At 41.8% G+C, this 22,073-nt stretch overlaps 1 protein-coding gene across 2 annotated transcripts in view; it reads right to left on the bottom strand.

Annotated features, from left to right (window-relative positions):
* Positions 1-22,073, bottom strand: part of asic2 (acid-sensing (proton-gated) ion channel 2) — a 362,875-nt gene that overhangs the window by 2,505 nt on the left and 338,297 nt on the right. For both annotated transcript variants that reach the window (XM_073494605.1, XM_073494604.1), the window contains exons 3-9: positions 17,113-17,240; positions 11,060-11,210; positions 10,745-10,801; positions 3,920-4,073; positions 3,293-3,384; positions 1,616-1,695; positions 886-954 (exon numbers count right to left, since the gene is read on the bottom strand). In XM_073494605.1, the coding sequence (XP_073350706.1) occupies positions 886-954; positions 1,616-1,695; positions 3,293-3,384; positions 3,920-4,073; positions 10,745-10,801; positions 11,060-11,210; positions 17,113-17,240 (731 nt within the window). The remainder of the gene's footprint in view (positions 1-885; positions 955-1,615; positions 1,696-3,292; positions 3,385-3,919; positions 4,074-10,744; positions 10,802-11,059; positions 11,211-17,112; positions 17,241-22,073) is intronic.

The following is a 22,073-nucleotide window of genomic DNA, read 5'->3' as shown; positions in this document are numbered from 1 at the left end:
CTGGCACTAACCAGTCACAATAACTTTCTGGTTAGTAGGACGTTACGTGTTATTTAAGACGTATTTTTTAAACCATGGACTCCATTAGAGCAAAACCAAGCAGAGCATGTTGTGTAAGGCTCTCTGCTTCTCTGTTGCCCCAAAGCTCAGCTCTAAGTGCTAATGTTTGCAGTTGGTGAAATTAAAAGTGCGAGTTTAAAGTTAACTAAAGTTGCAAACAAATCTACTTCTCTCATTTATTCAATTTAAGTGAATTCATTTCAGCCTTCAAAAGGACGGAAAAACTGCACCAGGCTTTGTTCAGGCTGATGAAAGTCAAAATGAGCATCAGAAATGAAGGGTCCTTATTCGGCAGGATGCTGCCACCAAACTGACAGCTGCTTCATTCATGTTTCACCATCTGTGACTTGTTCACTGCTGCTTGGCTAGAATCTGACTAGTACTGTCCAATGATATTCTGGTGTGAACTGTGACCATTATATCTTCACACTGACTTCTCTGCAGATCCTGTGATGCAAATGTTGCTGCAGCTCCTTCCACCATTCCAACCTTCTCTTTAAACTGTCATTTTTATTGTTTTATTGTTGATTAAACTGAGACTTGATGTGCATGACCATGTTTGTTAAGTGGGGATTAGCTGCTCCCAGCAGAGTCCTTGTTGCTGATTCTTTGACTCAAAGAGCAGAGCTTTTTTCTTTCAAACTGGCATGCTTCTGTCGGTCTGAATACAGTCTTAGATCTGCTAGGGTGCTCTTTCTCTACGCTTGTGTTGAGGTAGGGGGCGGGGGGGTGTATAGATATGCGTGATCAGAGTGAGAGAAATTACCCTGAATCCACTGTGCTCTGAAAAAGACTGACAAGTGAAAGGTAAGAGGCCGCTCTTACCACATCCTCTCCATGACTCTCCTCCTCGTCCTCTCTGCTCAGTAAGTCCAGTAGCCTGTCTTTCACCACCTGCAGAAATAAAAGGCCAAGAGACTTCATTCCCTCTGTTATAGAGGAACTCCACGAGCTCTTCCTGTAATTATTGACTGTAAAGGAACATTGAACTTCAAAGTAAAAAGCAATTAGATGGCAAATATGGCAACAAACAACACTATCACAATTATTTCAGCGTGAAACCTGTTAAAAAGGTAGAACTGCTTTTGTCGGCGACATGTGGAGTTGTCATCCCCATTACTCCATCATGGCAATTAAGGAGAAGAAAAAAATCTCTCGAAAAAATGACTTTTCTTGTATTTCCCAAATCCTAGGGGAGGCGAGACTATTATGTGCTTATCAGAACCCTGTGCAGCTGAAAGCAGCAGGAGAAACTGTAAAGAGGGGCACACCGAGGTGCAAAGGTAATGGAATAGCACCATCACACACTCTTTCATCTCGCTGAGCTTGATAGTAAATCTGGCTCTTATCTGCTTTTTGTATCAGTGACATTGATTCGTGGTTCGCACTTCAACTACTTACTGAAAAGCCAGAAACAAAAGCTATTTTTGTTTTATTTCACCAAAAATCTGTGAGAGTGTGTAAAGCAGTGATGTGTGGGTGTAATTAGATGTTTTTTTTTTTTTTTGCTGGGTTTATGAGATAAAAAGCGTAAAAATGGCAACTTCACACTGACCTCATAAGCGTAATCAAAGAGTTCTAAGATGGTGAGGATGCTGGCTCCTATGAACAGACCCATCTGACCGCCGATGTCACCTGGAGAAAACAGAAGTAGATAAAGAAAAGAACAGAAGAGAGTGGCAGGCTATTTGTGACAGGAGTCTGTTAAAGGGAGATATGACCCCAAGATCAGAAATACATATTTTTCCTCTTACCTGTGCTGTGGTGCTGTTTTTTCCATCTAGATTGTTTGGGTTAGTTTTGGAGTTATCAGCTGTAGAGATGTCTGCCTTCTCCATAAAATGTAACTAGATGGCACTCGTCTTGTGGTGCTCAAAGTGACCATGAGAAAAATACATTTGAAAAACTCAACAACAACATCTCTTTCCAGAAATCATGACAATGTTCCTTGAAATAGTTGTTGTGAGCAGTTTCTTTCTACCAAACTACACCCATCAACTGTATCATTGCACAACATTTTTTGGAGAGCGCCGACAAGAAGCCCTCGATGAGAGGCAGGTCGACGTGAAAGACGATCAGTTTGTGTTCGAACTTTTCAAAGACGTTATCCAGAAGCTCGGGGACAGCTCGCCAATGTGTCGCAAGCCTCCTTTCACCCTCTCTTTTCTGTTGTCATCAGCAAGAAAGCAGAAGGTTGTGGAGTGTGATCAGCACAACACTTTCAGGAAATAGTTCCTTCATGAAACTACTCAAAATAAGGTGTGCGGGTAATCTTGAGTAACCGGGTCATGATTTCTGGAAAGAGACATTACTATTGTGTTTTTCAAATGTATTTCTTTGCCGCTTTGAGTACCAGACATCACTAAAACTCAGCAACTCGCACCAAAACAATCTAGATGGATGAATAGCACCACAGGTACTGTAAGAGGAAAAAAGTCTACTTTTGATATTGAGGTCAACTGTCCAAGATGTTGCGAACGGCAGGTGAGCTGGTTAAACTGACAAGTAATGACAATTGAACACTGCTTCCTAGTTTGTCTGTGGTTAGCAGCTGCAGCACAGACACAGTAGGACTCTCTGAGGTGTCCTGATATATGAAAATAACAAACTCTTGAAAAGACACTTTCACATATAGCAACATGTCGATAGAGTTCTGCACAAGCCTGAAGCCAAACGCCTTTTTTTTTTTAATCAATTATCGACCATGCTAATGCAACACCTTGGTTATACTCTGTTCCTGTGTTCACTGGATATTGTATAGAGAGGGAGAGATTTCTTACAAAGTCGATTTGAAAACCACAAAAGCCCTGAATCTGAGTCTACGTGTGCCTCACTCCCGGATCATTTCATAAAGATCGCTGCTTGTCTCAATTAATTGTTCATTATGAAACCAAGTGGCAGCAACAAAGCCCTTTGTGTTCAGTTGAAGTTTGTGGCTCTTTGCTGCTCGTTTCATGCATTGATTCGTCTCTAAAGAACTGACAAGATTTTCAAATTTAACATCTTGCCACAACATTTCACAGCGCCGACATTTTATTGACGACTTGTCACATACTGCTATGGTACCATCATTGACCAGTCAATCAGGCGTCTTTGAAAAATCTTACCCAACACTGCTGCCATGAGTCAGGGTGGGCCAGCTCTCATGAATCAATACATTTTAAAAGAAGCATGGCTGAAGTTGACTGGATCCAGGTTTGGAAAAGACGCTCGACGATGAGTAAAAACCTACCCAGCAAACCTGCCACCTCGTACGCTTTCTTCTGCTCGATGGTCTCGTAGTTCAATGCTTCAAAGAACACGTCCAACACTAAGATGTTGTCTCTGAAAGAGGCAAAGCAGGGCATTAGTTCGAATGAATCCCACATGAGGCGATTACTTGGCAAGCAACACAAACTGCAACAGGAAACATGAGCAGTGTGTGGGAGGAGAACACACTTGTTGCATGGCCAGACAGATTCCAGCTCTTTAAAACCTTCATTTAAAGGACTATAGGAAACAATGTGGGTAGCAGAGCGGCTCAGTAGTTAGCACTGTTGTATTGATTTTACAGGGATCCTCTCTGTGGTGAGTCTGCATGTTTTTCCTTTTAATGTGTGTTTCCTTCGGATGCTTGGCTTTTTCCTCCACATCGGGTAAATTGGATGCTCTAAAAGGTGCGTTTGTGTGAATGTGAATGTTTGCCTGCTTTGGTGTCATGGCGATAAAGGAATAGTGTGAAAACGGCAAAAAAATGATCAGCTGCCTCATTCACGAATGTTTTTATTGTTTATTTTTCCCTCTTAAACTGGCAAAGGACAACTTCTCTAAGGTCAATGCTGATTGCACTTCATCATGGCAACAATATCCGTCTACTTACGTGATGTACTTCTCTGACTTGTTGAACTTCTTCTGCAGGTAGCGGGCCGACGTCTTGCTGGGGATTTTGACCATGGACAGCTCTTTGTTGTAGCGGGTCATGTTGCACGGTGTTCGGCACATGCAGTTGCTGCTCTCCACCGCCGACAGTTTAGCTTCATGCAGGAGGGGTGATGGAGAGGAGGGGTAGATGTAGGAGGATGAGTTGAGAGTGAGGAACACAAGGGAAATATGCTCTCTTAGACACAAGGTGAGACTTAGGCAGAAAATATCCCAAATATTCACATTCCCTGAATAGATTCCCAGATATTTTGCTTTAGGTATGAAGCTTCTGGTGTGAACCAAGTCATATTCAACTGGGTTGAGCTGTTGGGGTTGGGGTAATAATAAAATGCAATAAAAAAGGCCAGGTGGAGAGTCATCTGTGCAAATCAAACAAGACTTTTATTATTCTTTTACCTTACGGAAAATCAGCTCACTCTCAAAACCACAAAACATACGGTATGTTATTAAAAGTATAAGCTATGAAGACAGATCTAGTTTGATAAAGTCAGCAGGTAAGTTTGACAGACCTTGTGTTGTTGGTGTGAAGTCATGAAAATTTGCTGCTTTTCTAAGTTTTCAATAATTATCAGCCATGACAACGCAGGCTGGGAACGTTTTCACCTTGTCAATCTGTGTGTGTGTGTGTGTCATCAGGCTAAATGTGGTCATGGAGACACCTTTTGGAGCGGGAACTAACACAAAAGCAGTTTTCAATACTTAAAACTACTTTAAATACTGCCAGGTGTTTATATGTCTGTCTGTTGACAGTTTGTCAGCATGATAACAACCGTGCATGATGCATTCAGGAAACTTGACAGGTGTGCAGTTGAAAATGAAATGAAGCCTGAACAAGTTACAAGTTTTATCCAGAGCCTGGGCATAGATTCAACCTGGAATTATCACCAACAAAGCAATTATAGTAGATTTATTTTAGGTCCATGCTATCAGGACCTTTGCAAGTCTAATGCAAATGATGCAACTTGCAAATGTAAGCTCAAGACCTTGAGCTAGATAAGGATACAGGGACAGTATGCTAATAACATATCTATATGTAATACAGCCAAAAGAATTACAATTCAGGCTGCTGCATCGCCTTCAGATATCACCTCAGCTCAGAAATAAGATGGACCCAGAGAAGTCGTGTCTGTATATTAAGTGTAGCAAGGACTTGCATACTTATAGACTTATATACACACTGTATGGACCTGTGCACATATTCTGGATTGTGGGGGGAAAGTCAGTTTTCTTATCAGTCAAGTGTAGCAGCTCTGTATTCCCCCTCTGTCTGAGACGCTCTGTTTTAGCTCCTGTCTCTTTAAGGCCCCTCCTCCTGTATACCCAGTCTCCTCTGATTGGTCAGCTCACACATGCCTGACCCAGCACCGCTGACAACAACAGAGCAGCTGTGCCAGATCAATTCTTACGTGCCAAACTAGCTGCTAGGTATAAATTATGCAAATGTCTGACATGGTGACGTAGTGTGATGTCACAGAGTCACAGAATTAAAGGCGGGACTACTGATGAGGCGTTCAGGAGCAGTGTTTTCTGTGGAAGAGAGGAGCTTCTATAGGTGTGGACTTAGACCTTTTTAACTTTCAAGATCCTTTACATGCATGTGAACCTATAAAGCACTGAAGGACAGGAAAAAATTACAAAGCATGATAAGTATCCTGTAACCGATGATTGCAGTTCAATCATCCTTGTTGGTTTGTGTGTCTCAAAAAGACAGTAATATGAAAGAACACACAATGGCTCAGATAGCCTCCACAGCTAATTCCGTTTGAGCAGTCGCATCTTTATAGCGTGCTGGAGCAAGCTGTACATCAATGCATTTTCACTGCTGATAAACATTAAAGCTCATCACGCTCAGACTAAAGTACTGGCCTGAAGCTCCTGCAGCTTTGTGCTCAGAGTGACGGGTTTTTATATCTTTCGAGAGCCACAGGAAAATTCATTTAGCATCTCTTGTCTTAATCTGACTGAAAACAGAGGTCACATACTCAGTATCTACAAACACGGGCATAAAAATAACATGGACGACTGCACACAGGGGCCCATTCATTCTGCGTGTTGAGTCTCGTGAATGTACTCTAAAATGTACTCTGTACTATAAAAGCCTTAACGACAGTGTAAGTCAATGTCATTATCAAAGTCACAGAGGAGCGAATGTAAGGCACCAAACACAAACACGCCCTGAAGCAGCATCCGTGAAACAGCCCTTTCCCCGACAGAGACAAAGTCCTGATACAGAAATGTCAGCCTCTATTCACGGCTCTGCTTTGGCAGTTCAACTCAAACAAAAAAAAACAAAAAAACTAAAATGCACTGGATGATTTTGTGTTAAGCCCACAGCCTCCTACATAACACCAACTCTCTCGCAGTGATGGTAATGTCAAGCGACACAAGCTTTTCAAATATAGCTCCGTCAGAAGCTTCTCCTGCACCGAGGCGCTCACTCTCACTCCTCACAAATCACTTTCCTTAAGCTGAAGACTGAATTTCTGAAGTTTAAATAGATCTCATTTAATTTCACCAGAGATTACCGAGTCCTTTCTCACCACCAAAAACTTCTCGCTCTGGCTTTAAAATCTCCCCGGCACATCCACCCTTTATTCTCTGAACGGAGAGGAGAGTTTCATTTCTCTGTGGCAGAGCCCACAGATCACAGAGCACGAGGCAGCTATCCCCCACGGTGCACTAATAGTCGGCCAGGCCACACAGTCACGTAATTGCAAGAGGAAATTCAATATGGCTTCTCAGTGGTCTCTTATTTTTATTCAAATGAGATGTTATTGGCTACACAGGAGCAAGGCCTTGTGCATTCAAATGATTGATTTCTTTCTCCAAGCCTCTCACCTTTTGTCCACCGTCTTCACTCCTTTTCTCTCACACACAATTTGATCTAAAAGACCAAATTACCATAATACATTTCTTCCTGGTAACCTTTTCCAAACACGTACAAAACATACAAAAACATAACTGGTTGTTGATAATGCCTGTTGAAAGTCTAAATTGTATTGGATAAATACTCATTACGCAAAAAGCATAGTTTACTGTTAATAAGTGCAAAAGCTTAGTAAAGGTTTAACAATGACATAATGGGTAAGGTGGTTAAAATTATGTAGAAATTGGATTTTTGATCGATTTGGCGCCCCCCCACAGTTTCTGAGTGCGACATCACTGTCTTAAAAACAAATTCCAGGTCTGTCACAATTTGTCAGACGTAATGTAGGTGCTTACTACAAACAAAACTCATCACATCAGAACAATGTTATGTCTTTAAACTCGTATCTTGAAGTAAACATGTATGTAACGCTGTGATCCTACCCTCTCACTGAAGTCACATAGTACAGAAACAAGTGATAGGAGGGCGGAGTGTCTGAGACAGAGACACCACTCACCCTATTACAAGACACTGCACCATCGAAATGACTTTGAAGCTGTTATTTTAAGGTAAAAAGTTACATAATGGTGCTTTAAACTGAATAGATGTGTTTTCATTGTACTTTTAACAACACTGACAAAAGCTTTTTACAAGGACCATATTAAGAGTTACTGTATAAATTAATATCCTTCTGACAGGTGGACAACTTATAAAGCCACTTATTTAAGACAGCTTTGGCAGGTTGAATCAACTGTTTCGCCGCCATAACCACAACTGGAAAATAATTGTGTTCCTGTCTAGATGTGTAATTGTGAGCAGTCTCTGTTTACTGAAATGCAAGTGGCTAGATAAACAGGTTGTTCTCAGATAACAGATGCAGCCATTTCCTATCAAAAAATACTTCCAGTGCCATCTTCAAAACTTGATTGACACAGTCAGGGAGTGAGAAAAGCCCAATCAAACTTTGCTGTGTGAAATCTCCCCTGGTGGGTATCGCAAATTGGCACTGAGTTTAAAACGAGAATTCATTTGCATTCAATGATCCAAGCTGAGTGAGTGAATGTGCGTGTGTGTGTGTGTGTGTGTGTGCATGTGTGTGTTGGGATTGCAAAAGCCTCACTCTTCCATAAATTAAGCCAATTACAGGAAAGAGAGAGCTGTCTGGAATAAGCACCAAAGCCTTTCATGCTCCTGCTGCATCATACAGTGAAACGTGTGATTTTCGAGTGCATGCTAATGACGCTTTGGTGAGTTACACTGAATGCAATTATATGTAGGAGCTTATAGCCGCGAGGCTGATTGCCTGAAAGTTTTGTTGCCCTTTGCTTTTTTTGGTAACTTTCTGGCTTTCCAGACGTAATTTTCCTCGGGTTGGAGGCTGATCAGAGTGACTGGTGTGGGAGGAAGGAAAGTTTTTCTGATGCTGCTGTAGCTCCCACTGGCCAAAAGACGAGGTGGAAAAGGTCATATATTACTTAGTATGCTTTTGAATCAACTTATTATATGTATTATGTATAATTTGGCTGACGCTGAACAAAAATGCAGATTATATTAGAATTAATAGCTAACAGTAGCGCTACTTAATCATAATAAGTCAGCTAAAATTTCTACACAAGATGGTGCCAAATGGGTTTGAAAAGGACATGTGGAAAAGCTACCTGGACGTGATGTGCATACATTTTTTGTATTTTCTGACACAATCTGAAAATACTGGAGGATGATTAAAGCTGGATTCGATTTCTAGTCCAGCTCTCATTGTTGATATCGCCACAGCAACACTAGATGGATTTATCATATTCTAATTATATTCCCTGCTGTGTTTACAGCCTTTCATTTATTGTGTGATGCACAGCGATGGGGAGACACACACAGAGAATACGAGTCACATTCAGGTAACTTATAACATAATTTCGCCCGTGTCTCATTACTGATGTGGAGACTACCGCTGTGCAATCACTGTGTTTATGTTCAGTGATTCTTACAGAGTGGTGAGCAGAAGTTCTGTAGGGTAATGGCTTTGCTAAATGTGCATTACTGAAGAGGAATGTAATATGTAATGTTGATTTTCTTTGTTATTTACAGTACTGTGAGCAAGAATGTCTCCCCAGAGACAAAACAGTCTGACTAGCAAACTAGAATGAGACTACTGAGTCTGTGTGATGTTTTCTTTCTTAATAACAGCCATCAGCATCAAACAAGTTCACAGTTCTTGCAAAGGGACAGCTCACCCGTGTTCCTCCTCTTACCTGTAGTGTTATTTATCCATCTGGATTGTTTTGGTGTGAGTTGCCAAAGTTTGGAGATATCAGTAAACATCTGTAGAGATGTCTGCCTTCTCTTGATAATGGAACTAGATGTCACTCAGCTTGTGGGACTCAAAACGGCCAAAAAATACATTTGAAAGACTCAACAGCAATGTCTCTTCCCAGAAATCATGACCCAGTCACTCAAGACGATCCACAGAACTTGTTGTGAGCAGTTTCATGTACACAAAAAAGGCATCTCTACAGCTAATATCTCCAAAGCTTGGCAACTCACATTTAAACAATCTATTTGGATAAACAGCACTAAAGGTAAGACAAATATTATGCTTTTCTGATTTTGGGGTGAACTGACCCTTTAAACCTAATCCATAATGTTCACACTCTTAGTCTTGCCTCATTACACAGATTTTTCTCCTATGACATACCACGGGGTTAAGCCTTCCTTGTGACCCTTAACAAATAATAATCAAACACAGCAAACAGTTGTGAAAACATCTCTTTATGAACCTGCTACTTAAGAATGCTAAAAACTTTAAACACTCCAAGAAAATGAAAGGGGCTCTATGTGACAATTTGTAGAAATGTACATGTATTAAGCCCTTTTTTATTGGTCATATGTGAGCTGATTTTAATGTGCTTGTGGATGATTTGTTGAAGTTGTTTAAAGCTGCTGGACTGTGGATTATCTGTGTGAAGGACTCAGGTTGGATTTTCCGTGACAGTCCAAAGGATGCGACTTTATGCACGTTCTCCAGTGTCTCGTCTCAGTGCCTCTGAGTCCGCGAACAATAACTAATGAACTGCTTCCAGCACAACACAGTAGTCCCACAGAGCCCCTTTAATGTAGATACAATCACAAAGGACCCATCTCATCTGACTTTCATGAGCTTCTCGTCAGTGTATGGCTAAGGCAAACTGAGGCATTAAGGCAGATTCATAAAAAAAACAAAGAAAATCAGATCGATACCTCTGAACATCTGGACGAGCCAACAGTTAATAAAACTGACAAAGTTCATAAAAAATCTTGAATCTGAAGGGCAGGATAAAGGCTGCTCTTAACTGGCTGTATAATTTAGCTCAATGCAGGAAATATGAGCCATTATCTATCTGAGCATCCATCCATTAAATTGAACTCTAACACTGCAGTCCCTGTCTGCTCTGATGTTAGTTACAGACTTGATGAGCCCTTCACACACGAGGGGAAGAATTGAGATAAATCCTGTTCTCTCGATAAATCAAAAAGTTCAGTCGTGACACACTCACTTTCTACCACACAGTGCCGTGGACTAATTAGTAGACCAGAGTCGGAGTCTACCTTCTGAGTTCTTCCTTGACGGAGCAATTTCCTTTTTAAACGAGGTCCAATAACAGACAGAGAGGATGTACATTATAACTATGGCTCGATTTTCTTCTACTTCAGTGGCATTTATGATGAAACACTGTAGCTGCTCTTCAGTTGAGCCGTCTCAAAACTTGAAATTCTCTCCAGTGTTTTCACATCTTTAAAGCAGGTTTAGCATTAAAGCTCTGTATCAACAGGGAGCGAGTTAATCCTAATCCTCGCTGAGGAAAATAATGATATGTAAACCAGAAAATACACTGTGTGTGTGTGCTGTCTTGACTTCTGACTTACCCAGGGCAGGCTCAGCGCAGTCTTTGTACTGCTCAGGTGTGCAGTAAGAAGCATCACCTAAGAACAGTTTGAATGAAAACACATGAGTTCTTGGAAGACTCAACAAACAAACTATAAACTGTGAGATGAAAGCAGAAACATGATCCCTGGGTTTTTTTAAATGCCAACACCTAATCCAGTATTGACTCCTCATATCAATATGAGGCCTAGTAATGCGGCTTTATCTCACATAAAATACTGCAACCTTGCTGAAAACATCAATTCTTGACTGCATGGTCAACACTTTGCTGAAGTCAGACCAGCAGCGGTGCTTACCGGGCATGTGCACCATCCTGCAGTTGCAGTTCTCCACAATGTAGCGCGTTTCACAGTCGATCCTGCAGGCAGTGACGCTGTACGCTTGGAAAAAGCCAGACTCCAGAGCCTTCGATTCGCACTCTCCCCACGGGGGAGGCAGGTAGGTCAGCTGCAGGTGAGGAAGGAGGGTGTGGGGTTAGTTTGGAGATCAAACACACACAGTGGGGCTTCTGCAGTGTTCACAAAAAGAAAAGAGAAAAGATTTTTTAAGACCTTTTTGATACCACATTGAATGCAGTTTAATACAAACCTGATTCCAAAAAAGTTGAATGCATTAATTTGCAGATGAACTCTGTTTATCTACAACTGTTTTACAAGTGTTTCCAGGCCCATAGCAATACCCTTCATACCAGTAGTACACCCTAGGGGGAGGCCTGGAGTTATAACACGGCAGACGATGAAACCTAAACCAAATGTGACAACTAGCAAAACAAAGAGAAGAACATATGACCAAGCAAATCTCGCCCTTGTCTTCACCAGTACAATGTTGGGTCATGAAGAGAGACCACAGTGTGTTGTGTGTCTCATAATATGAACTTCTGACAGAATGAAGCCAAACAAGTTAGGACGCAACTTGGAGACGACCCATCCCAATGACAGAAGCTTCTTTGAAACGTGCTGCCCGCATCAACTTCTGCATATATTTAGACAAATCAGTGAAGTTGATGATATAAAACATTATTACACTATATTACATTGTACTGTTTTCAGTTGAATATGTCAAATAGGATAAGCAAGTTATCATATTGTTTTATTTAGGTTTTACACGGCGTGGAATCCAATACCAGACAATGAATAATGGAAAACCAATGGGACCATTGGGCTTACAATTATTATCAGATCTTTTTCATTACTAAGTTGACACAGCAATAATTCCTATGAAACAACCTGCTATATTAACTTTCATAGTCTCGCTTATACTTTACAGATGTTTAATATCTTAAAACAGCCTACAACCACTTACAAAACTAGAATGGCAGTCAGTAGAGCGCATACCTCCACTAAGGCCCAACAGTCCCCTTTACTTTAGTCAAGCTTGATCCAATGTGAAACTCAATAGTCCAGTATTACTTCAGATTTAAAGCACTCGTTACTGTTTAACCATAGTTTAAGATCGCCAGGTTGAAGTTCTGCGTCAAATTGTAAATCAATGCCCTATCTTGCAATGCTAAAGAAAGTGAGGGACAATTCCTGGTTCTGTCTTTTTTCTGGGTCAGCACCAAAAGTTAATGGGGTCTAAACTGGGCTGAGACCCATCCTCACAAGTTTCATGGAAATCCCTTCAGTGTTGTTTGTGTAATCCTGCTGACAAACCAATCAGCCAACAAACAAATGCACATGGGTGAAAACCTCCTTGGCTCAGGTAAAACATGTTACTGGGTGCAGCAAACAAGAAAACAGATTTTTGAGTGACTTTTTGATAACTTTACGTTTTTGATGATTTTTGAAGGAATTGAATTCAATACTTTTGAAGGCCTCTCAAGACTTCAATCTGAACAAACAAACACACACACACACACACACACACACACACACACACACACACACACACACACACACACACACACAGAAAATCCATATACTAGGTCCAAAATATGGACAGATCCTGACAGCAGCTCTCCAAAATGGGGCTCCTTATTCCTTGAAACCCGGCCAGCACAGAATAGCAGAAGAGCCTCACAACACACCAGGCGGTGTGGAAAACAATTCAACAGATAGCCAGACTCTGTCGGAGAAATCCCATAACACCCGGTGATGGGAGCACAAAAACTCCAAATGTTCTCCTCCTGCTCCTGTGGCTCTGAGGACTGGGACAGCAGATGAGGGACGAGGGACACCGGGCAGAGCAGCGTGGAGGCCCATCTGCTCCCCAACACATGCGGGGCGATCTTGCTGCGCTCTCGGTGTCCATCACCCAACACCCTCTGTTCCCCTCATTGTCATCACAATGCATCCCAAGCGAGGCCGCTTCCTCTGCCAAGAGAGCGATTTTTTTTGGATGAGCCAAAACACAGCACCCTGCCAGGTGAAATCTGGCGGCAGTTTGCTTGTTAGTACTGACAGAACTTGAAGCCCTGCCCCTCCTGTCAGGCGATGTTGTTGCTCTGCTTCCAGGGAGCCTGATGCTTTCGGTCTGCAGTCGCAATCGCTTCACCATCACCGAGCACAATAAATTCAAATACAATCCAAACAGCAATCTAGCACGCTGAATATTTTAATGTCTGAAAGCCTCTGGCCATTTCTGGGCGAAAATGTCTCTGGTGATAATTAAACATGCCCTCCCTGATACCACCAGGAAGCACAAGAAATTAATACAGACATCCGGGCGCTAATAATTTTATTACGGGACTTCTCAGCAATTCTTAACCTTTAAAGTCACCTTCAAACCTCAGCTAATCTTCACATCTGGCCTAATTAGAGTCAGCTATGGCTGATTCCAGATCTGATTATTTCTCTGTAATCAGATACTCTAAGGTGCTCAATATCACTTCTCACTGTGCTCAGACCTGTTGACCTGATTATGGTCTATCTAATAAGAACTGAGGCCTGTGCCTGACTTAGGGTGTTATGAATCAATGTTCCCCTCTTACATCGGAGTAATGCTTTAATTAGGCTACATAATTCGGTCAGCAGGGGACATTGTTTTAAAAGGTGGATATGAGAACAGGGTGGGTTTAATAAGGTCATCGTATTAGCGACGGTTGGGTGAGCAGGAGAGGACACAGTAGCATGCTGGTTTGAGCTGGACATCAGCATTGCATCGTTGTACGGGGTCAGATATTTCTGAAAAAGGTCCCTCTGATGTGCTTTTCTTCCTCGTTTTCTGGCAAACTGAAATACGAAGAGGCAGCAAAGGAGTAGTGGTATAATGGAGACCTTTTGGGAAGAATGACTTTCTCAACCAAGGCACCTCTCCACCCTGTTAGCTTCAGTCAAAAGTCAACAGAAGGGCAAATTGTGTATGTTTGGAGAGCTTATATCTGAAATTGCCCGTCTACATGTGAGGACTCATCCTGTGTACCCTGTGCCTTCAGCTCCCTCGATTGAGCAGCTTTGATCCACACCCAATATTATTAGCCAAAATGAGTTCATTTAAACCCTTTGTCAAAGTCATTTTTCACAGGCAGACTGATCAGTATCCATTACAAAGATCCACTAATCATCAGGTTTTTTTTTTTATCACGTTCCACAAGGCCCCATTCCAAATCTTTGCCCCAGATACTCTGCCCAATCATCATTATCCTGATTGTTTTTGGACATATTTGAAAGTGCCCTCCGGGTTCCTAGCGAAGATGAAGCTTGAAGAGACAGGTGGGAACTTCTCGCAGCAGAAGAGTCTTTCCCAGACTTCTTAGTGCAGTTCTGCATTAATTAGGCTCAGCTAAATTTGCTGAGTTCCCCCACTGCGTGGACTTGTGGAGTGGGGCAGTGTTTTCGCAGCAGGCAGGCGGAGGCAGCCCTGTCTTCCCCATGCCAGTCACAGAACTGGGCTGACAGATTAGGAGCGAGAAACCCTGGAGGCTCATTACCCAGGAGGCTTAGCCATCTCTGGATAGATCTTCGCTTCCCCTTCCTGCCTACCGCTGAGGTGACGCTCTGTCTCGCAGCACCACACTGAGCTGTGATGTGGCAAGGCGAGGTTCCAACTGAGTTTGGCAGGAGAAAAGTTGCTAAAATTCACTCTTTTCATCATCTGAAATTTCATTCGCTCTCATTCAGTACATCCATGAATTTGAGAAAGAAGGGAGAGCATGTTTTTGCAAATCCTTAATTAGTAAACTACTGTTTTTAATTTTAACTACATCAGTGATGACAGACGGGCACGAAATGTGACAGAACTCTACAAATAGTCCGTATTTAGTGGCAGAAACCGACTAATTTAGGCTTTAAGAGGTTTCTTTGTGTGAGGATGCATTACGAGTAGTGATCACTCATGCTCTTGCCCTCCTGTCCACATAGAGTGTATAATAAATAGTGAAAGGAGCCTCCATGACCTCACCCATTTGTTTGTACACTACCATTTTGAAGTCACCAGTTTGGCATTACGGAGCCAGAAGTCACCATATTTGGGGAGATCCCAAGGACACGCCCTAAAGCATATACTCCTTTGTCGTCTATTAGACACACAATAGTAAACTAGCTGGTTAACTTAGCAGATAGTTTAATGTCTAAAATGCCAGGGGCCACATTCATAAAGCTTCCAAGTACAAATATTTGCTCCTCGTGATGAAATTAAAGCTATTAAAAGAATGAGTCAAACCTAGCAATGGGATCAATCACGCCTCCTCACTAAAATAAAAGTTTCTCTCCCTTCTTTGCTAAGAGTTGCTCTTTCCCTCCTCTCATTTCTCAGGTTGTAGATCTTCGATTTCTTTCCTCTCCTCCTCTCTTCCCGTCTTAGTCCCTCCCACATGAGATGCGAGTGGAGGAAGGCGAGAAAGAGACACGAGGAGAGAGGAGTCGAGGCATTAACAGTCATTTAACAAAACGAGACGTCCCTGCTTCGTATTTTTTAATATCTTAAATATATGAAAATATTTTATCATCTCTGTCAGATGAGCTCAGCAGTATTCATGAAGAGTTATATATCTATTTTAAATTCAGGTCACAATGGGCATAATGTGACATAAATAATATAAAATGTTATTAAGGAAAGCGGTTAGAACAGCGCCTTAAAAGGGACTACACAAACAATCTTTAACTAAAATAACTTGTAGAGTCTGTCTCCAAACATGGTTTGTATATTCCAGCTGTATGTCACGCCTCTTTTGGTCACAGCTGCCAAAAACACTTCTGCAAAGGACAAACCTGTGCATCCTCACCTCCTCTCTCCTGAAAAGAATTGAGACATTCTTCAATATGGCGAGCTGAGATTGATTTCCAGGTCTCAGGCAGGAGGATGGAGGAGAGAGGAGACGAGGAGGCACAAAACAGAGAAATGAGAAGAGCCCTAAGGAGCTTCCTAAATCACTCCTATGCTAAGACTCCTTGCTACAGTTTTTAAGGTTAAATTAGGAGCTCTCTGAATGATTATATTTCATTCATAGTTGCCAGGTGACCAGAGACAGAATACAAATGTTGTTCCAACAGAGCAACTGTTTGCTAACGAGTTCCCAGAATGAACGTAACAGGTGATGATATGTCAGTGTTGTTTACACAGCTTGTTTGCACTGCCCCCGAGTGGCCAAAAAAATCAGTTTTTGCACATTTAAATGAATACAAATACTCACTGACACTGGAGACAGAGCACCACTTCAAGGAAATGAGAGGGCAATAAATTTATCTTGACAGAAATCTGTCAGCTCAAATTCCACTGTTGCGCCAGACAGTACATTTTTTGAAGCTTTTCTCGGAGGCAGACAGAGAGAAATAGAAAGAGACAAAAACACTGACAATGAAAGACAGAACTAATAACCTTGGTTAAATGGATTCCTAACTGACACGGCTGAGGAGAGTCACGATATAAAGACACACGGCTTGGCGGTATAGAAACACCCTCACTGAAGCTTGCTCAATGTGAGCCAACAGGATGGGAAAGAGAAGAGGTGAAAAACAACCTTGTGAAGTGGGAGCCTCTGGTGACAGAAAAAAGGGTTATTTAAATGAAATACCTTCAGCTGTGTATATCTGTGAGACCTGCAGCCTTTAATATCATCCTTGTGTGATGGAACAAATCTTCAGTGTGATTGAGTGGGGCTGAGCTCCTGTGAAGCACTTCTCTACCAGCAAGGTCAAAGCCAGTGGAAGTTATCATTTGTCAGTCAACAATTACCCAGAGACCTCCAAGGCCAAATGTGGGTCCAGAGGGTACTGGGACACACACATGCATCCGCTCGCACACGCTCCATGCATGCAGTCCCATCATGCCTGTTATGGCAAGTTATTTATCACAAAGCTTTTTTATCTCTGAGCGATAAGCTGAACATGTGGATTAGAGAGGAATTCCAAGGAAGAGAAATGATTACAATAAAGCTATTAACTGTGTATCAGTGGAAGTCAGGGACACCTACCCTCTGCTCCTGTGTGGCTACAAAAGTCTGGAAGCCAGGGGCCACGCCGAAGCCAAGCTCGTGGACGAATGGGGGCTCCGCCTGGCTGTGGATCTGCACCCGTACGCCTGCCTCGAAAGCTGTATCCTCTGGAAGGGAGATGGAAAGACCCAGTCAGTCAATACACACACAGAAATGTACGTAAAAAGAAATAAAAGATTTGTTTTTTTTAACTTTTTGAGTGGTTCAGATAGACTGCTCAGTTTGCTCTCGGATGAGCAGAAAAAAGCTGTTTACACTCAACAGATGCTGCTGCAGAGAGACAAAAACCTTTCCTCTTTGAAACAACCTGAATTTGGAGCTTTCAACTCAAAGCCTTTTAAGATTGTCTTTATCATAACACACACACTGAGAGATTTGCTGTGCCATTTGTATCGACATCAAACACAGGTAGTGAAGAAGGCTCGGCACTGACTCCGCCGATAAAAAGGACCTTCATCCTGCCATTTAAGAGTACTCGTGTGCGCACACACACACACAGAAGTTGTGGGCAAGGACGAAGAGAGCCATAACATTTATGGGAAAAGGGAGCATGGTCTTTGTATAAATCGATAAAGTCCTCTCTCCATGTCCTCACATTCAGTGGTGTGTTCCCAGACATTCAATCAAGGCTTCCCCCCTGCCAGCCAATCAGCCTGACACCTCGAGGTGATCTGCAACCAAGACATGGAGGGCTTTCAGCACGGCCAGTCTCACAAACTGACACATGACACACACACACACACACACACACACACACACACACACACACACACACACACACACACACACACACACACACACACACACACACACACACACACACACACACACACACACACACACACACAGCAGCATCACTCCACTATGATACACTCATCAATCATGCATCTGCAGTGACTGATATGGCGACAGCTTGGATGCATTCACGCTAAGGAATAGATGAAGGGATCAAACATGCTTTTTTGGGCTGTGTGTGTCTGTAACAGCATACTAAACGTGTGTGTAAGAGAATATGAAAGAAAAATTGGCTGTTTGAGAGAGATAATCGGAGTTTATCACATTTGCACGCTCAATGTGTGTGTGTAAAAAGCAATGACAGATCACTGACTCTGTGTTCATATGTGTGAGTGAGATAGGCTACATAATTCATGTGTGCAGCGTCCGTTCTCTCCTGTAAAATATACACTATCATGTCCTGTGTAATGAAAGTCTTGTATGTGACTAAAGAGTTTTATGTCCTTTTTGTCTCACCGGACACAGCCCAGCTCTGTGACTTGTCCTTTTTAATCTGTTCGCTGTACCATTAAGAAGCTAATAGCTTTCGGTGTATTTAGCACGGACCAAATAACACACAGGGAAAGTCGACTGCAACAATCTAAACAAAAAACTAACGAAGCAATTAATCTGCTGCTGCTAGAACAGAATCCTGACTTCTGGTTTCAAGCTTTCCAACAGATTCTGGAAGATGGCTGCAGGGTTAAGCTTCCATAGGCCATATTCACACAGTGACCATTTTCCTCTGACAGCTAAAATGTCGTACTACTGTGTGCCAGGTTGCAACAAAGGGAATCTGAATCTTTGTTACCACTTAACCGCCTCCTGATTGATCAGCAACTGAAATGACAATGGTCAGTGAAATCCAAAGGGACATCAGGACACATTTCAAGGTAAAAAAAGATATCTGATAATCCATTATCTTCTGTTAGAAAACAGCTAATGTTAGCATTCAACCACCTCCTAGCTAACAAAACAGTTTGACAGTGTTACATGATCTGATAGAAAAAGCATCAATGAACTCTAAAATATCAACACACATCTTGTCTGTGTTCTTGTCAATCCCGAAGGTGTCCACATACTTTTGGCCATACATTGTTGTCCAATCCTCTGGAGCCAAACCAGACTACATATCATTACATTTTTTTGAGGTGATAAACCAGCATAAATGTGCCGATTTGGTCCTAGAAGCGGATTAAACCACTGATCATTATACTTCTTAATGGACCTTGCTTTATACAGGCATCCATCTTTATGTTTAAACAGAAAAAGGGCCCTCCCCCCAAACTGTTGTTATAAATCTGAAAAGAAATGGGTGAAAATATCTTTGTATGCAGCAGCAATAAAGGTTTCCTTTATTAGAACTGAGGGTCTTAACCAAACCATGAAAAACTGTCCTCGGGCAAATGTGCAAAACAGCATCATCTGCCATTTGATGACTCAATTCCACTTATCATAATACGGCATATATTTTAGTTGTGAGTGTTAATGTGGCAAGTAAAAGGAAAAGGCTCCACACTGAGCTGTACCTCTTGATAATAGTCGTTGGACTAATGCTGCATTAGCAGAATTAGCACAGCTAGATCTTACAAAATTGGCCACTGCTGTCCAGAAACAATCAAGAACACATTAAAAGAGCCATACTGTTGAACTGGGTGACATATTCCTCCATTACATCGAGCACTAAACAGAGTCAAGGAGGAACTGCATACCTGAGCCTGCACAGCGACGTCAACAGACACTAACTTTAGCCTTTTATTGAAGGAATAAAGGAGTATGTGGCTCTTTAAATGGTTTGTATAACAGTGCAGGTACAGTATTAGCAGTAGTTACAGAAGGAGCATATAGTCAGAGACAGAATAACATCAACAATATCCTGTAAATGTATGCAATTTTCTGTAATTACATTTCCTAAACACAACTTTGATGCACTTGCTAAACAGTTAAGGGGCACTGTTTCAATTGACCTTCCCCTGCTGTTTTAATATGTTCAGTGGTTGTGTGTTGTTCATTTGCCAACTTAAGTGCTTGCTGTATAACATATACACCCACATGCTAATGTACTGGACGGATATATCTGCAGTAAATACCGGATTATATAATAAATGTTGAGAGCAGACTGAACACTTTCTTAGGCAAAACAACTTTTTTCTTTCATCAATACAGATGAAATCCAAGATGAACAAACATCCACAGTGAGGATGTGAAAATCTACCTTTAGGGAGGTGCATTTTGAAAATGTAATGGATTGTTATTCATAGGCAGAACAACATGACATAACACAGGAAGAAAAAGCATTAAAGATCAGAGATAATCACAACTATAGATTTTGTCAGTAACCCATGTCTCTCCTACCCGTACTCATGCATTAAAAGAGAGAAGAAATTCTCTGATATCCCTGCCCGCTTTATCCAATCAGAGAACTCCATAATCGGCGGGGCTGTCTGCTCGAGGAAAAACACTTGAAGAAAAGAAAGCGGCAAAGAGAGCTAAAAGTGTGGCGACGTAGACAGCAGGAACGGGATTGCTAACCACAAAACAGACAGGATAGGAAGTTAACTGAAACGACAGCAATGCTTACAGCAGCTTTAAGGCGAGGGTATGCTCGGACATTGCATGCACATACATGCACGTTGGATGAAAAAACAGTTTGTCCAATGTGACATACAACCAAAGTGTCCATGGCTGTTTTGCATGGTCCAACTTGGAAGTGCAGCACAAAGCTGGCTGTCATAGTGAGAGTTGGGACATGATAACCAAGTTCAGACAATCTTTCTTGGAAGGCGTTCAAGGTTTTGAGCTCAGTTATATAAACAGAAAGTGACAGAAGCTTCAGAGAGAAGTTTAAACGCCGCTTACTTCCTCACATTTGCACAACTGGACAAACGCCATGTGAAGCAAATGTGGGATTGTTAATTTTTAAAAACTTACAGAAAACATCTGAAAGCTGTTGGTGGTTTCAGCCGCTGTTCGATCATCCTAAAAGCACTTCAGCTGGAACATACTGAACCTTTATGATGTGTGCTCGCTTCTCGAACATGGCTGCTTGTTATTTCATTTTGTATCATACTGCTGCCTATTCTCAGTCTGTCTGGGTCTAACAATCTTTGGGTGTACTTCAGACTGTCCTCAGATCTATTACAGATCAGGCTTTATCCTTCATTCTGCATGTCAGTAGGACTCCTGAAGGACTCCTTGGTCAGGACGCATGAGGCAAAGAAAATGAAGCAAAGGATTACATTCCCACTAGGACTGTAAATATGATTTATTTTCTAGATCATCTTTTGGTCTATAAAATGTCATAAAATAGCAAAAACTACACATCACACTTTCCTCAAGCCCAAGGTGATGACTTCAGATGTCTTCAAAACCCTGAGATATTCAGCCTGTTATTACGTCATGAAAAGAAAAGCAGAAACTCTTCACATCTGAGAAGCTTGAACTGTCACGTTGGGCATTTACGTTTGATATATGACTCTGTTGATCAAATAATTGTAAACGCTCTAATTCCCATCCAAATGTACTGCATTAGACTAAGACTGTACTCAAAGCAGATGACCAAACAGATGCGTCTGCAAATGTGTTCAGTGTACAGAGCAGTCAGTGATGAAACAAACAGAGTACACTGAATACACTGGTCATCTTATAGATAAATCCCATGTAGTCGGAAAAAAGAGAGTAATACCCTCCTGTGAGTGGAAATTAGATATTTGTATTTGCACACAGCTTCTGTGTGTCTGAAGAAACAAGGAGAAGTGTGTGTTTGTGTGTGAGAGAGCAGAACAAACAGAGCTCGCTATGTTTGTTTGCGTTATATTCAGTAAAGCTCTCCAAATCAAAAGATGATCATGGCCGACGATGCTGGTTGTAATTGACCGTGGCATCAGCAGAATCAAAGATAGCTCCGTAGATTCGTAGCGTCTGTGCATTTCATCACTGCTATCACGCTCATTTGTCTTTGAATGCCTCAACAAAGGTGGAGAGGCGATGTAATTAGGATGCTATCTGCAGCTATAATCATAACTTACATCTTTCTGCTTTGTATGGCCGGGAATAAATTCAGGTGGTGGTAGTGCTCTGATTTCACCTCCATTCTCCTTCAGCATTTCAAGTGGTTCTTGCTGTGGGAAAACAGGAGATGGAGAGAGGGGATCGACTGAGGTAAA

Source organism: Pagrus major, chromosome 23 (assembly GCF_040436345.1).
Source record: "Pagrus major chromosome 23, Pma_NU_1.0".
Classification (NCBI taxonomy): Eukaryota; Metazoa; Chordata; class Actinopteri; order Spariformes; family Sparidae; genus Pagrus; species Pagrus major.
Note: the sequence above shows the minus strand (reverse complement) of the source record. Positions and strands in the feature narration are given on the sequence as shown.